Below are 17,766 nucleotides of genomic sequence, written 5' to 3' on the forward strand. Positions count from 1 at the left end.
TGAACTCCCTCTAGATTCAGGAATCATGAAAGTATCAACTTTCCTCCATTATACGAGTTTAGATTGTAAAGAGACGAACATTTGGTTTCATCCAAGAGGGCCATGGAACCATAAGATTTTGAATAAAGCTAGGAGCCCTTATATGTCACAGCATAGTTACCATGAATGATGTAAGTATGCTACATGAAGAATGTTTACTTGCTAGTTGCTACTCACCCTATGACATTAAATAGCAAAGATGGCAGGGGTCTTCCACAATCCTCAGACATTATGGTGCCAGACCATGTTTGGTTTGAGCCACAAACTCGAATTTCAAACAAAATTTCACCCTTTCACCTTTAGTTTCTTGCTTAAACATTCATACAAGCATCTTGGCCCCTACTTCCGAAACTAATCTTCTAGGTACATATCCAGTTAATCCTAATTACACTATAATCATGATGAGACAACCTTCACCCATTGTCATCAGACTCTCTTCTAGCTTCCACCGTGTTACTTGCTCCATAATAACCATCTTCTACTTGCGGCATCGACCAGCCGATTTCATAGAACATGCAAATTTTAAAATGTTTCTAGATATGAGGCATGTAGGTTACTAATATACGTTACTTTGATAGATGCCTTAGGACCAATCATCTACTGCAGGAAGTTGGGTTAGAAGAAAGAATTTCTTAAGGCAGATTTATAGTAAAGCATTTGATCAAACAGAGGGAAATCTCTTATCTCTACACCCCCACTTTTGGTCTGACACTTTCAATTCACATGATGTCAATTGTTCTGATTATGATTAAGTACTCTCCTTGAATATCTTTCCTCCGCTGTATAGCTTTCTTCAACGGTTCAACCCAACCAAGAAATCAGAAGAAAGGAGAACAAAAAGGTGAGTCAATCTTGCAATAAGTTATTGCAGAATCAAATATCTTGTCTTTATTTCCTTGTACTCAAATATTTTAGAAATGGACATCAGAGTCCCAAAATCTAAGGTGCCTCGTCTTAAGATAAAGATGGGAAACAGGTAACGGTCCCCGTTTTTTGCCCACCACAGACCAGATTAAAATACTCAAAAATATCTCGCAAGTCCTAACAAATTTTTCAAAGAAATCCTGAAGATGGAAGTCTTAGAATTCGATCAAGAAACTGAAACAAATAAAAACAACAGCACTGAAGTAAGGCCCTATGTCAAGTCGTTATTAATAAATATTATCTATCCAGAGTCCTTGTTGTAACGAAGGGCTTTATGGACCCTACTTTATAGTCGAATTTGGTAAATCTGATTTCAGATCCTCCACATGAAGATGCAGTCTTTCTCAAATCGGCAACCCACATTCAATAAGAACAAAACATGGACACAATAAAATGGACTATATAGTTATCTTACCAAAAATCTGAGTGAGTTACATGATTCTTCCATTTTGTGCCGAAGGCAACTATTGGCTTGAATAATTCTCTTTAACCTCTCAGTAATGTCATTTTCATTGCTGCAAGTGTTGACAATGTAGAGGAAACACTTTAAATAAACAAACAAAAGAGAAAGGTAATATCCATGAGGTACCCCTATAATTTCAAAGAATACATGAGGTACTCTCGCATTATGAAATACACACCATGTACCCCCAATGTTTGTAACGAATCCAGCACTGCACCACATACCCTCAATGACTAAAGGTAAAAGATGTCATTAATTAACCCTTAGAGCACTGAAACGAAATGCCCAAATTAGTTAAAATTGACGCAAGGGATTATGGAAACAAAGAGAGTAAGTGATTATGGCATTCTGGTTAATTATTTGAGGGGTTGATCAACTACATATTTGACGATTGTTGGTCATTAAGGGTATATTGTGGATTTGTTACAATCTTAGGGGTACAAGGTGTGATTTTCAAAACGCTAAAACCTTAGGAGTATCTCATGAAAAATTCCATAGAAAAAACTGAAATGCCATTTGAATGCAAAAGTGAGCCTTGGCCCAAAAATTATTTGGGGGAAGGGGAAAAAAAGCAAGACACGAGGCATTGGAATAGACAGATACTTAAAAGGCCAACCTTTGCGTTCCTCCATCCATGAAAACTGAAGGACGAAGGGCCATTGGAGGAACTAACATATTAGTAAATATAAGCTTCTCAGGTCGATCAGCAAGATAGAGTAGCTCGCAGTCCTGCAAGTATAAACAAACTTAGGATAAAAAAGTTATTACTTATTACACCATCATTACTATCAATTTTATTGGTCTTTGCAGTCCATTCCCTTCGTTACACAACTATTTAACTGCTTTCTGTTTAGATTAGGTTCAGTTGACCATTTCAAATGTCAGCTCTTACTCACTGCTCAGCGACGAATTGCAAGTATAAGTTGTCTGTTACTTTCAACAAACTTTACAAAGGGCTATAACTCCAACACGAAAAGGAAGCAGTATTCCGGAGGATCTGCTTACACATTCTGGTAGATTTTGTAATCTATATTTACATATATATATATATATATATATATATATATATATATATATAATATAAAAGAGGACAAAGGTGCCAAGCTCATAAAGATAAGACTCGCCTGATTCAGCATTTGCTTGAACAATAGAAGTGCGTCGTGTGGTTGTATAAGAGTACTTTTTGTCTCATCACTAACTCTACCTTGGTTTGGCAAAGTATGAACTATCGCCAATTGAGATCCACCCTTCTTCACTTTTCCTGAAATATAAAATTAGCTGGAAGCTATAAGTGAACTTTTCATGCCGGGGAAGATAGAATATGACAATCAACGCACGGAAAAAAAGCTGAAATAGACACTAATTCATTGCATAAGATTTAAACTTCGAACTGACAAATTTTAAATTATTCAGATAGAGTTGGTGCAGTCAGACTGCCAGAGCCTCATTCCTAATACCCCCAACCCCCCCCCCTTCTCCTATGGCCTAAATGCTTCGCTGCCAGCTATGATAAACATCTTAGACCAAATTTGACTACAGAAATCTTCCCCTCTTAATTAAAGAGGGGGGATAAGAGACAAATATGGCAACAACTGACAATTAAGAATTGAAAAGAAAAATCAGATAACTGAATATGCACTTCACAATCATGAAAGAGAAATGCACCAAAAACAAGGAATAATGATTTGAAAAACCAAGTACAAACCTTTGACCATTGAAATTAGCAGAAGTAATCAACCAACCATATCGAAAACAAAATAAATACAATCTAGATAGTGACTGAGCAGAAGCCGAGGACCAGCCATCACCAGTTCATCAGTATAAGTGACCTTCATAAATCAGAATAAGTCAACCCTTCTTTAGTCCATGTTCATCATAAAGAACCCCATGCAATATGTCCTAGTACCCTACAATAGTCCTTTGTCATAGAATATACTTGAGAGAATGATCTTAAATCCTTAACACTTTTCCTACTTTTTAACCACCATTAAGCTGGATTGTCCAGAAAAGCTGCTGCCACTCATTTCTTCCGTGCCTGCATTATCACATGAATGGCAAGTTGAACAGGGTCACCAGAATTTGCCAGTATATCATCTCCCGTTCAACCATTCCATGATTATTGCTAGACATCGAATCCGATGACATGATCCTGGAGAGTTTTGTGTCATACTCTCAAATTCTAATATTGAGAAACTATCTTATAAACATATTTCTTTACGAAAACCTACCTTATATAAAAATATATTGTAAGAAACTACCTATTAAAGCTAAAATGTTGTAAGAAGCTACCTTTGGCTGCATGCCGGCCGTAGACTTCCTTTTCCAACGTTGGTCTTCTCTCTTTTAGCTATTTTCCCTTCTTTTTTCCTCCATTTTCACCCAAAATCTCCTTTCTCCTTTGAAAATTGGTATTTAGATGTGGATGTTTGCAAATTTTGGTGGAAAGGAAAGGGAAATAAAAAGCAAAAACCGGAAAATGGTCAATGGCTGAAATCCGGCAAAAAGGTAGCTTCTTACAACATTTTTGCATTAAAAGGTAGTTTCTTACAGCATTTGGTATAATGTAGTTGTCACAAAAACATGTTCTTAGGTAGTTTCTAGAAATATTACAAATAAAAATCCACCTCTAATCCCAAATAAGGACAAGATGGAACTTATTTGTGACCATGTGTTCCCCCCCTCATCCCCATACAACAAAAGGATAAAATACATGAATGCATCAAAGTTCAATCCCAGATTCAGCCATCCAATAGCCTCCATAGTGATCTTTCTGAGTCATTCTTGGGCTTACAGACAACACTTCGTTGGGAAATAAGGCATCAAACTAGATGTAAGGACAATTTTTAAGGAAATTTCCTCCCACCACATTGTCTTCCATAAGAATAAAACAAAAATATAGATCAAAGATTAAAGGTATCTATGAGATATTGGGGAAACCATAAGGTATTTGTTATTTCTTTATTTGAAAAAAAAAAACAAAGGCCAATAGGAGGCACCCGATTCCGGTCATTCTATATCCAATTAATTAGACTGGCTTCTAGACAAGTGGAGTTCAAACTTTAAAGAGTTCATGAAAGCATCAAATTAGAAGTTCAATTGGCTCCCTTTGGAAGAGGACCATGTGGCAAAGTAGGACTGCTTATCTCTCCAATTTGCACAATTAACTCATTTAAGATAGGTGCAGACAGAAGCAAATATGAATACATGATCACCATCTCCCACAATGAACAGATTGACAAAAAGTATGAAAATACGCAATTTTTTATTGGCTATCGCTTTTTTCCAAAACCCGTGCATTGTATGAACATTGTTTCTATAAGGTCTGGACATTATAGACAGTGACCCCTTTTATATAGTTTTATTTATTTTTCTGTCATGCTTGGTTAAGGAATGTCCTAAAAGATAGAGAAGACCCACAGTAAGCATGCAACATAGCAGCACACAAACATCCCCTCTCTTCTTAAATAAACACATAACCCCAATGAGTAAGCTAATGGATACTATGAAAAATTGATCGTCAAATGTTTGGAGATCTTTTTCAACAATTTTCCACCTGAACAAAAGGAAAGGGAAAAAACCGAGGCCATTTACATTCATCTACAAGCTATTCATAAGAATAGTAGGACCATACCATTCACGTATCCACATCTGAAGCACAATATTTCTTTTTTGTTGGCAAACATCTTCATAATCTTCTTTGTCAGATCAATCTTGTGCAATCTATCTAGCTTCCTCATCGTCTTCAAATATTCACGACAAACTTCTTCTGATAACAGAATACGTGAACAAGACTGGCACAAGAATAAGAAGTATATGAAGTTCAGATGACATACATAACAAAGCATAAAAAAAAATTACAGATCAAGTAAATAATAGTTCTACCAAATAACTTTCTATCTTTATATCTTGTTGGACCACCACTGTCTATCCATGATCCATCATCAAACAAACATACGCACAAAATAAGCATGAGAATGAGCTCCAAATATATATCTAATCTTCTTAGTGGCCATTGCACTTCTATTTGCAAAAGATAAAAATAACCATCTCTTTAATCAAGACTCATAGAGAAGAATCTCTAGAAACAAGATCAATAGTATTTGAATTTACACATCAAAAGGTCTTTATTTGGGCACATAGGTGTTAAATCTCAGCATCACTGCATTGTGAACAAATGGCACAGGTTTTTGAGCTTAGCACAACTTTGATATAAGACTATGTAAGCCACAAAGCAGAAGAAAAACTGCGGAAGTAGATTGTAACGGGTGAATGGAGCGGATAGCAGTAGAAGTGGTGTGATAATGAATTTAAACTTCAATTTCAAAATTTTGTTGTTACAGAAGTGTATTTTCAACATAATATGACCAAACCTATCATGTGATTGGTGTTATATGTTTGATGAAAAAATAATTACCTAAAATATGAATACTCCATCATATTGTAAATGTAATTGGTGCACGTCAATTCTGTGTTGCAAAGTATGTTTTCCCATTTTAATTTTATTTGGGCCAATTTTGATTCACAACACGCATTACGAGAAAAGGAATGTTTTAACATGGTGAGTCACCATTATAAAACGGATGGTGTAGCGAACAGGATGTGATTTTTATTGAGGCGTTATGTTATGGTCATATTCAAGTTCAAAATGCTTTACATAACGACCATTACATAAGGAATGACCGAATTTTGATTCCTTGGCCAAGGTTTTGGATTTCCATAGCAAGCACGGAAACGGCAACGTATTGTTGAGGCGTACTCTATCATGTTGTTGCGATAAAGTTGCAGCTGATGTGAAATGAATTTTTTATTAGCTTTAACAACCTAATATTGGTTGTACGGTCTTGATAGTGGTCCTATCAGCCCAATATTGTCCATAATGGCCTTGTCGTTGCCCATAATGGCCATTTTAGCAATCGTATTTCCAATAAGTAATAAACCTTAACAATTCGAGCAATAATGGTTTGGCAAGCTCCAATCTCGTTCCAAGTCGGTCTTCGCAGTGCAATTTGGCATTGAGTTAAAATCATAGGAACAATGGTACAATGGTATCATCCATAAATGGTTCGTACTTTGTAGATCACTAGTGTATACTTACTCCATTCCATTATTTAAGAAAGCTATGTGAAGAGGAGAGAGATAGAGATGGATCAAAAGTATCCAATACGGGTACGAATCCGAGTGTCCAGTACGTCATCCCCGTACCCAGAAATTTCTTTGCAATGGACACCAAATCTTGATTAGCAGATGCCAGAGTACATAGTGCCAGTTTCTCGTGCAGGAGCTCTTTACCAAAATTCCAAAATAAAACCAAATCTAATCCCACTCATTTCATATTTCACTAAATGACACGTCTTCCCAGCAACATTTGACTAGAAGAACTCCCTTCATAATTTCCTCAAGCTTAAACTCATTAAAAGGGATGCTAGACACAGAGGACTGCCAAAAAAAAGTCACACAACATCCTAACCCCCTCAAGAAAATTATGCTTTGTTCTATCATATATCCTCTTGAAGAAGATAATGTCATCTTGATCTACGGGTCCTAAGAGAAGTTGGCAATAAGATTAAGACCTAAGGCAAATTCTCGATAACAGGAATTGGAATTTGAATCACATAAGACTCACATAGATACTTAGTGCCACTAAACTTGTTAAACCAATCCAGGAGGATAGTAAGCTCAAAACATCCACAAATCATAGAACTAGACAAAATAGTATTTTAACACAATCCAGGTATGAGCCAATCAGCTAATTATCCAAGTCGATCTTGTTTACAGCTAAAAGAGGCAACTTCGCTTTATGCAACTTCGAAAAAGAAGTTTATGCAAAATGAAACATGGCAAGCTTCTTGGTTTCCTCTTTTACTCACTTATACCTGCATATCTCTCATGTTAATACAATTAACTCGCATCTTTTATGTCATAGGATTCCCAAACTCTTTTGCTCTCCTTATCTATTACTCCTCCATCTAGAGCATAATAATTTTAATCTGGCATAATAGAATAATATCATAATTTACGGGAAATTCTTGTTGGTAGCCCTGTGTTTTGGCATTTTACATTTAATGATCAAAGAAAAATAATACCATCGATAGGCCTACACCCATAATGTTTCCCAGACATGACATTAACGATGCTTTATGGTTAAATATCAGGTAAAAAAGATTGGGTTAGGTTTCGTTAACCATTTTTTTCATAATTAGAATTCTAAGTTACCCCTTATATTTTTTTCTTCTTTATATGACCATGGTTTACCCGACCAAAATTTTCCTTCCCTCATATACAATTTGTGTACTGTGCTCACCCCAAAGATATAAAAGGGCAATATTTTATAGGGCAACTTAGGCCCAACCCTTTTGAACTAAAGTGGCTGAACTAATCTAAGCCCAACTTGTAAAGGAAACGAACTAAAGTGAACTGAAATGCAAAACAAAACCAAAAGAACAGGGACTTACAATTCAGAGACCATGGTTAATCAGATTCAGCCTAAGAATATATTATTGGAGATTTAAGCATACAATATCGTTAATGTCACGTTGGAAAATAACTTAAGTATAGAATTACCAACAATATTACTCTTTTTTCTTTGGTTACCAAATGCAAATATGTAAAACGCCAAATGAAAATGCTAGAAATGAGAATTCCCCTAAATTAAAATCTAAAAAGTTGTGCACTTCAGACTCTATAGTGTGGATTATGCATTAAGACGCCAATGCTAGGACAGGATACCTAATTAGACTATGCATGTAGATCAAATACTTAAACCTTGTCACTCAAAACAAAATCTACAAACTTTATAAAATAAAAGTCACATATCAAGATTTAGCACAAAGGGTCAAAGGAAAATGAAAATAATGCGTGAGGCAAAGAAGCACAATCTATTTATAAATATATTGAAGAAGATACCTTGCAAATACACTTTAAAATATCACGTATGGCGTTGATATATCCAATGTTGAAAACAGGTAATGCAAGAGGTAAATATCCGTAATGGCCTGGACAATCTTCAAATTTTGCATGACAGGTAGCACAAAGACCAGCACTTTTGTTTGGAGGCCCCTGAAGCAATATAACACATTAAGCAATGACTGACTAGAGAAACACACATAATGTAAATAGAATCAAACGTTGAAGCGTATCAAGAATCTTCTTTACTCCTTATTGCCTCTTCAAAAAAAATTGTGACTAGGATGAAATTCCTCATATCCTCATTACCAGTAATAAACTTGCAAGAATTCTATCACCAGGCCCTAAAAGTTCTCAAGGTACACATATTCATTAATCATTCTCATTAATCATTCGATAAGAGGTAAATCAAACAAAGATTTCTACAACCACCCTTCGGCCTTCCCCAACCAACCCTACTCCGATGAAACCATCACCACTTCCATTGTCAGATCCATCAAAGAAGGGACTTTTGCACTAACTATGGCTTTTAGTTTACAAAACTCAACGAACTTCCCAAATAAAGGCAATAAAAAATTCCTTTACCCGCTTGCCTCCTCCAACTCTCTAGCCCCACCAAGCCCATGCCACCAATAGTAAACACTGCAACCTTGGCAGTTGTGGCAAGTTTTGGAGTATATTAGTGGTGGTATAAGGACATGTTAAACGGACTAGCTTAGACAAGACTAGGTAGTGTCTAAGGGTTCAATTCGACTATTTCCTCGAAAATTTCCATGATTTTAGCCCAAAATGAAGTGTCACGAATCCATACCCATGTTGATCGTCAAGGACTTAACCTATTGATTGTGGTAATCGCAAATTAGTCAAAATTCGATCCGAGTACAACTCGACCTAAATATAAAATCTCATCTAAAGCCGAAAATATGAAGACCTGATCTAAATTCAATGAAAGGTGAGTTTTATGTACAATCTATCCCAAATGATGCTCACTATCTGACTCATTTAGTGCATCGATTGATGCATAATTTTTTCATAAACTTATTTCCATCTTAAGTAGTATATTTATCTACTATATACATTCCTATGAGAAAACTGTTGGATTATCTAGAATCTAGATAGCTCTTTTCTATCCTTTTAACAACCAAACAAGAAAAACAATATTTTCCGCGCAACCAAACACTCGCTAAAACGGCACACATTGATTCTAATTTAAAACGTCGGAGATTGATTCTAATTTAAAACCTCCTCCGACGCCACGCCAAAAGAAAGAAGGAAATTATGCAGGTAGTGAGAAAGTGCACCATTTTGGGGTCCAAAAGACCGTTATTCTCCGGCTTTTTGTTCCTGTCATAGTAAACGCCACGAAACACTTCAACTTCTGCAATCTTACTCATCTCCGATGCCGAAAACATCGAAAAATCGATGCTTTCTCTGCATGTAAATTAAAATCAACCAAAGACAAAATTAAAATCTCAGATGACAGTGACTTTCAAAGATTATGATTGAAAAAGAAAGGTACATTGTTTTATTATAATAATTCATGAAAACAAAAAAAAAAAAATTGTTTACATTTGACGAGTGTCATCTTCTTCGATGTAAGGCTGTTTTGTGAACTTAATTTTGCTCAGAGGATTCATGGTGTGGCTGATGATCAACTTCAATTTTCACGTATTCCGACGAGAGAGACAATGTGGCCGCCGATGATTTGTGAGATCGGTGGGCTGAGAGTGAGAGGGAGGATGAAGGGGAAAACTAAAGAAAAGGGGGTAATTTCCTTCTTTCTTTTGGCGTGGCGTGGCGCGGCGCAAATTTGTAGGTAGACCCGAGACCACCTTGTACATTGTGATCTCGGTTTGAAACGCGATTTGCAACAAACAAAACGCAAGCAATGTAAATTAACTTTAAAAAAATTGACAAAACGCTATTTATATAAATAACTTTTTTTAAAAAAACAAAATGACAGAAATCAGTAAAATTCTCCCAGAAATTGCGGTAGAACTCCAGATTCATCGCTGTAAATTTTTTAAAAAAAAAAAATTAAATGCTACAATATTATCTATTAATTTTTTGTGAAAATAACTGATTTTAAAAAATAATAACCATGTTTTGTGGAAAAAAAATTATAAAAATTAATATCTATAAATCAGATAATATAAACAGATTTAAATATATATATATATATATAGAAATCCCTTGATATCCGGTTTTGATAAAATACCTGTGAAATTTCAAAATTCATATTTATCTCATTCAAGGTTTTGCATGCCCTCTTCACATTGATTTTTCACCATTGACGCCATGGATGAGAACAAAGCAACTAAATCAAACCAGTGGGTCAAATTAATTTTTGGTGGGTTAATCTTCATGACTTTCGCAAGAGAGAATAAATGAATTGGATGATTTTGAGTTTTTATTTCAAGCTTCCAATTGAAGCTTTGCTCATTGAGGGAAATAGTGACAATTGGAGGTTTTTGGGAAACAACTTGTACTATGACTTAAGCTGAATGAAAAGAAGACATACAGTGATGCGTTTTTTTTAGAATATAAACTATGCTATGGTTTCTTTTAGAATTTGGTTTATTTTTCTCTCATAAATTCATACTTATTGGTAAATTGTTAGTATGTTGTTAATGGTATAAATTGAATAGTGAATTTGAATTGGTAGTAAGAATTGTTACTGAATTATAATTGTGTTAATTGCATGAATTGTTAGTAAAATTAAATTGCCTGAACTATTAATAAATTTTAATTGTAGGAATTGTTTTTAACCTGTTATGTGATAATATAATTTTAATTGCATGAATTGTTTTATTTTTTGTAGTTTAGTTATGTCAATTATTGTATGTGCATACTCTGACAATCAGTATGGAATGTGAATGTTCTTTGATTGTATGTGTTGTGTTCTTTTTATATACTTTCATGTTCGTTTCATTTTTGTGATTTTTTTAGTATCACTAATATGTAGTATCAGGTCTTATATGAATATGTTCTTTTTAAATAATTATGGTGTTCCTTTTTTTACACTTTCATGTTCTTTTTCATGATCATTAATTTTTGTGATTGTCTATAATTTTTGGTTTCTCAAATCTCATCTGCAAATGTTCCTTTTAAAATAGTATGGTGTTCTTTGGTGTTTACTTTCATGTTCTTTCCTTTTTAATTGAGATTGTTATTTTATTCTAATAATTATATTTATTAAAACAGTTTGAAGGTTTGAAGAAGCTAAGGATATATATACAATATTGCATTGATTTACTCACCGACAATGCTAATGTCAAAAGGGTCGAACTCCAGGTCTTGGCAAGGAAGTTTAAGAAGCTTGAAAACACTGAATAAATTTAAAGACTCGTGTGCATGTGGTGCACATAATAGCTTTAGTTAATTGTTTTAAATGGTATTCTCGTATAATTATGTTCATTTTTTAATAATATTGACATTTGATCTTGTGTTCTTTTATAAATTCTTTAATGTTCTTTGTAATAAACTTTATGCTTTATATAATATACTTTCATGTTCTTTGCAAGTTCTTATTATACTCCGTCATAAAATACATAATATATTTTTATGTTTTATATAATATACTTTCATGTCCTTATGTTCTTTCATAAACAGTGTGGGTGTTCTTTGTTTTATAATTGTATGTTCTTTTAGTACTTATATATTATATTTAACAAATCCTATATTCATATTTCATTTTTGCTGTTTTTAATGTGAATGTTCTTTTAATGTATGTGTTGTGTTCTTTTTATATCTTATCATGTTCATTTCATTTTTATGATTTTTTTAGTATCACTAATATGTAGTATCAAGTCTTATATGAATATGTTCTTTTTAAATAATTATGGTGTTCCTTTTTTTACTTTCATGTTTTTTCCATGATCATTAATTTTTGTGATTGTCTATAATTTTTGGTTTCTCAAATCTCATCTGCAAATGTTCCTTTTAAATTAGTATGGTGTTCTTTGGTGTTTACCTTCATGTTCTTTCCTTTTTGTTTTGTTCGTTTTTTTTTGTGTGTGTAGCTTGTTTGCTCTCAATCATTATATGCTCTAATTATTTTATAATTAGACACTACAGATACATCCATGTGTATTAATAATCTCTTTCGAAAAATATTTAAAAATTATTGTGAGGACAATTACAACCCAACACCTCAAAATACACCTATCCACGCTAAAATTATAAAATCCAAAAAATAAAAAATCACAATTTGAACTTAGACACCGAAAAAAAAATGCTAAATATTCATCCATTGCTCAAACGACTTAGAAGAGTAATGTCAAATAATCACAAACCAACATGAAATACAGAAGTTGACTATAAATTCTAATAGTTTTTCATTCACTTATTTCTAAATAACCTGAATATTCTAATTCCCAAAATGAGTAACATTGATTCCAAAGTAGTCATCATGTCCATGAAATTGCAATTGCGCTTCAGGATTGGTAGGGTGCGCAACAGAGCTATTCTCAGGTACATCCAAATATTCCTGAAATAATTTAGAATGCATGTAAATTATTACACAATGATTATAAAGATAGACAAATGGTAAAAAAAAAATATGAAGGTTATATGTGACATTACCTTTACTGATATTTGAGCTTCCAATTTCATTTTGCCAACCCCAATTCCATCATATTATAATTGAATTGACAGTATGTTCTTTATATTATAATTATATGTTCTCTTTAAGTTACTATGATGTTATAATTCCGTGAGTCATACGTTCTTTTTCTCATAATGGTTTCATATGTACCTTTTACCAAGCAACTATATAATATTTTTTTTACAAGTCGATCCCATATTATAATTGAACTGTCAATATGATCTTCATATTATTATTATATGTTCTTTATAAATTACTATCATGCTCTATTTCCATAGTCATACGTTCTTTTTTTTCATAATGGTTTCATATGTACCTTTTATCAATCAATTATACAATTTTATCCCAAGTCAACGCCATATTATAATTGAACTGTCAATATGTTCTTTATATTATTATTAGATGTTCTTTTTAAGTTACTATGATGTTATAATTCCGTGAGTCATACATTTTTTTTCTCTTAATGGTTTCATATGTACCTTTTATCAAACAACTATATAATGTTTTTTTACAGGTCGATACCATATTATAATTGAACTGGCAATATAATCTTCATATTATTATTGGAGGATTTTTACAAATTACTACTGTGTTATAATTCCATGAGTCAGATGTTCCTTTTACATCATATATTATTATTTACACAAGTTCAATTCAGAAAAAATTGAAATTTACAACATGAAAATAAATTAAAGATATCAAAATCTTAAAAGAACATACACAAACACCAAATAAAACTACATCTTCTACGTCAGCACATTTATTTTTCTATAACAAATAAGAACAAAAAATAGGAAAAATGAGATCAACGAAATAATATTAAAATACCTTCTCCTTGTATGTCGATTCCATCCAATATATCTTCGTCATTGTTAATGTCATCCGAAGCGAAACGACAATCCGAATTATCTCGAAATTCACAATCAACCATTATTGATATTTTTTTTTAGCAAAGTAAGTTAATCCATTACCTCTTAGATTTGTGTCAATAATAATTCAAACTAAAATAAAAGATATCAATGTTTTCAAAAATAAAAAATAATAAATAATAGTAGTTTATATTTTTGTTTTTGAAAAAAAATCTGTGATAACAAATGAGAGAGAATATGCAAATGAGAGTTTGATGCTATTATTCTATTCTATTCTCTTCACACCCATTATTGATTACGAAAAAACGAAATTCAACTACCAAAATTGCAGGAAGAATTTGCGGTTTGGTTATTTTTAGGATTTTACTATTTACTTTTTTTTTTTCAACTCATGGAGCAGTATTCGCGGGATTCAAAGCAAGTTTTCAGCAGGATTTTTTGGAATTTACAATTTTTTTTAATTAATTAATTTCCTATAGTTCAAATTTGCATTTTATATTTAAAGTGATGTGTTTTGGAGTAAGACCATGTAGAGGAAGGTGGTCTCTGGTCCACCATCCAGGCTTTGGTGGCGTGGCGTCGGAGGAGGTTTTAAATTAGAATCAATGTGTGCCGTTTTAGCGAGTGTTTGGTTGCGCGGAAAATATTGTTTTTCTTGTTTGGTTGTTAAAAGGATAGAAAAGAGCTATCTAGATTCTAGATAATCCAACAGTTTTCTCAATTTAGTAAATGTTTTAGGATTATGCCACATGTATCCTTTAGGAATGTATATAAGATATAAATATACTACTTAAGATGGAAATAAGTTTATGAAAAAATTATGCATCAATCGATGCACTAAATGAGTCAGATAGTGAGCATCTATCCCTACTTGCTCACAATTTTCTCAATTTATTTAGATTAATTTAGTAGTGAAAATTTATTAGGGAATTGATTAGGATAGTTTCTCAATTTACGTTATCACTTAAAAATACCAAAATAAGACTTTTTAAACACAACTTAATTATATGTACTTAGTATTTGTTTATTTGCACCAAATTAGACGGAAGTAGTAATCTTATTTGGGATAGATTGTACATAAAACTCACCTTTCATTGAATTTAGATCAGGTCTTCATATTTTCGGCTTTAGATGAGATTTTATATTTAGGTCGAGTTGTACTTGGATCGGATTTTGACTAATTTGCGAAAATTGTGGGCAAGTAGGGATAGATGCTCACTATCTGACTCATTTAGTGCATCGATTGATGCATAATTTTTTCATAAACTTATTTCCATCTTAAGTAGTATATTTATATCTTATATACATTCCTAAAGGATACATGTGGCATAATCCTAAAATATTTACTAAATTGAGAAAACTGTTGGATTATCTAGAATCTAGATAGCTCTTTTCTATCCTTTTAACAACCAAACAAGAAAAACAATATTTTCTGCGCAACCAAACACTCGCTAAAACGACACACATTGATTCTAATTTAAAACCTCCTCCGACGCCACGCCACGCCACGCCAAAAGAAAGAAGGAAATTATCCAGGCATTGAACAATAGAACATCTTTAAAAATTAAACTTATAAAACAGCGAAATTGCATAAACAAGTAGTGAGAAAGTGCACCATTTTGGGGTCCAAAAGACCGTTATTCTCCGGCTTTTTGTTCCTGTCATAGTAAACGCCACGAAACACTTCATCTTCTGCAATCTTACTCATCTCCGATGCCGAAAACATCGAAAAATTGATGCTTTCTCTGCATGTAAATTAAAATCAACCAACAAAAGACAAAATTAAAATCTCAGATGACAGTGACTTTCAAAGATTATGATTGAAAAAGAAAGGTACATTGTTTTATTATAACAATTCATGAAAACAAAAAAAAAAAATTGTTTACATTTGACGAGTGTCATCTTCTTCGATGTAAGGCTGTTTTGTGAACTTAATTTTGCTCAGAGGATTCATGGTGTGGCTGATGATCAACTTCAATTTTCACGTATTCCGACGAGAGAGACAATGTGGCCGCCGATGATTTGTGAGATCGGTGGGCTGAGAGTGAGAGGGAGGATGAAGGGGAAAACTAAAGAAAAGGGGGAGTTGTTAGGGTTAGAACCCGGGACTTCTGGGCGTATAGGAGATAGTCTTGTACCACTACGCCACGTTACACACATTTGTTACTTATATCAATTTTTTTTATTAAAAGGGTATTTGATAAATATCTATTTCTAGCTTTTCATGCACTTTATGCGTGCGGCGACATTTAGGGCATAGTTGTTACTACGTAGTAAACAAACCGAAAAGTAAAATAGATATTATAGTTACACAAAATTACGTAACTTTAATAGTGTATTACAATTACAAAGGAGAATGTATTATATTATTATTCAAATTGTAGATTATCATTCTCATCTAATTGACTATTTTTTCATAGAGCAGTTTTTAATTTTCAATTAACATATATATTGTGTACTAGATAGTCTAAATTAACAATGTAGTATTCACAAATTGAGAATATTGTGAAGCTTTAATCAATGTACACCACTATTTTTTTTCTTTATTTTGTGTTTGTAATCTCTATAATACATATAAAGGGGGAGCATGGTGTCCCCCGATATTGCATTATGAGGAAACATCTTTAAGTTTGAACATAAGTTGTGTATGTATTAGTGTTGTGTATCTTTTTAGCTATTGCTTTTGTATTATTTTATCGAAAGTTTTTCGGTCAAATATGAGTTAATTGAGGTGTGAATTAATTTGATTAATTTTTTTTTTTAGAAAGAAATTTATGCATATAAGGAGTAGTTTTCAATATTTTCGGTCAAAGAATGAAATTTGATGGAATTTTTATTTTGACAAGTATTTGCATGTTACATGGTGCATGTTTCTGTTGGTGAATGTTATATATTGAATATTTAATAATATTGAAGTTGATGGGTAAATATGTAATTTTATAATTAAGGGGATAAATGCTTTCCCCTTCACTTATATAATCTCTATTATACTTCCTCTGTTCTCTGTAAAATTATAGGCTTTATAGGAAACCTATATTTTGTGATAAAGTTTTATTCCCATGGTCATTGACATGAAAACTTCTTTACACATATACACTAAATTTCATTAACATTACCACTATTTATAACCACTAACCAAACGAGCGGTTATAGTCATACCAGAATGATATGAGCAAACACTCCCTAACTTTTACCAAGTGTTGTAGTATTATAAGACAAAGCTATAGAGAATCAAGCAAATTAAACATTAATTAGTAATCATATTTACATGTTTCAATCATTACATATAATTTTAGTTTAATAAAATTAAGATGAAGCTAGCAAGTGTTTAAATTTTTTTAATAATCAGAACTAATTTCCAGTTACTAATCACATTATGGAAATAAAGCAAAATAAAGCTTAAAGAACTCCATTACCATAAACATGGAGGAAAGAGAAAAGGGGGAAATCAACAACTAATAAACAAGGCCCAATCAACAAAACAATGACAATATAAGCAAGATTAAGGAAATAAACAAGAAATTACCAACTTTTAGAAACAAATCAAAAGTCAGGTATATATGACAATCATCAGAAAAGAAATAAGTAAAAAAAAAAATACATACTACGTATAATTGAATACGAACGGTTTAAGTACTCCCTCTGTTTTTTATCGTTCTCACTTAGAATTTTGACATTATTCATACTTAGAGAGAATTTTCTCAATTTTTTCAATTTATAAGAAAAAATATAGTCATGTGGACTGTGGAGTCTTGTTTGATTCGTCTCAATTAGTACATTATTAATATTCAATCGTTATAACTTTTACTAATATATAATATTAAACTCAAAAATATGCATTGGGAGATGTGCACAAAAAAGTAAGAAAGATAAAAAAAAAAAAAAGGGGAGTAAAACACAAGCAGAACATAAAATCACATAAATTCTTTCACAAAAATAATCAAAATTGGAAAAGAAATCAC

The 17,766-nt window shown here is 32.6% G+C and overlaps 1 protein-coding gene and 1 long non-coding RNA gene across 4 annotated transcripts in view; one reads left to right on the plus strand and one right to left on the minus strand.

The window, feature by feature from the left end:
• Positions 1–10,849, minus strand: part of LOC104905760 (DNA-directed RNA polymerase III subunit 1) — a 39,458-nt gene extending 28,609 nt beyond the window's left edge. Inside the window, exons 1-8 of one of the 3 annotated variants that reach the window (XM_010694381.4) lie at positions 10,548–10,848; positions 9,899–10,341; positions 9,631–9,760; positions 8,330–8,482; positions 5,058–5,217; positions 2,551–2,687; positions 2,043–2,155; positions 1,379–1,478 (exon numbers count right to left, since the gene is read on the minus strand). In XM_010694381.4, the coding sequence (XP_010692683.1) occupies positions 1,379–1,478; positions 2,043–2,155; positions 2,551–2,687; positions 5,058–5,217; positions 8,330–8,482; positions 9,631–9,760; positions 9,899–9,966 (861 nt within the window). In that variant the 5' untranslated portion in view covers positions 9,967–10,341; positions 10,548–10,848. Of the gene's footprint in view, positions 1–1,378; positions 1,479–2,042; positions 2,173–2,550; positions 2,688–3,715; positions 3,823–5,057; positions 5,218–8,329; positions 8,483–9,630; positions 9,761–9,898 lie in introns of those variants that run through there. The other 2 variants (XM_048647159.2, XM_019252240.3) reach the window with 2 other exon arrangements.
• On the plus strand, positions 809–11,845 carry LOC125498859 (uncharacterized). Its single transcript, XR_007275521.2, has 2 exons — positions 809–880; positions 11,534–11,845. It is a non-coding gene; the product is annotated as an uncharacterized LOC125498859 (long non-coding RNA).
• Positions 11,846–17,766: the final 5,921 nt, after the last annotated feature.

This window comes from Beta vulgaris, chromosome 1 (assembly GCF_026745355.1).
Source record: "Beta vulgaris subsp. vulgaris cultivar EL10 chromosome 1, EL10.2, whole genome shotgun sequence".
NCBI classification, from domain to species: Eukaryota; Viridiplantae; Streptophyta; class Magnoliopsida; order Caryophyllales; family Amaranthaceae; genus Beta; species Beta vulgaris.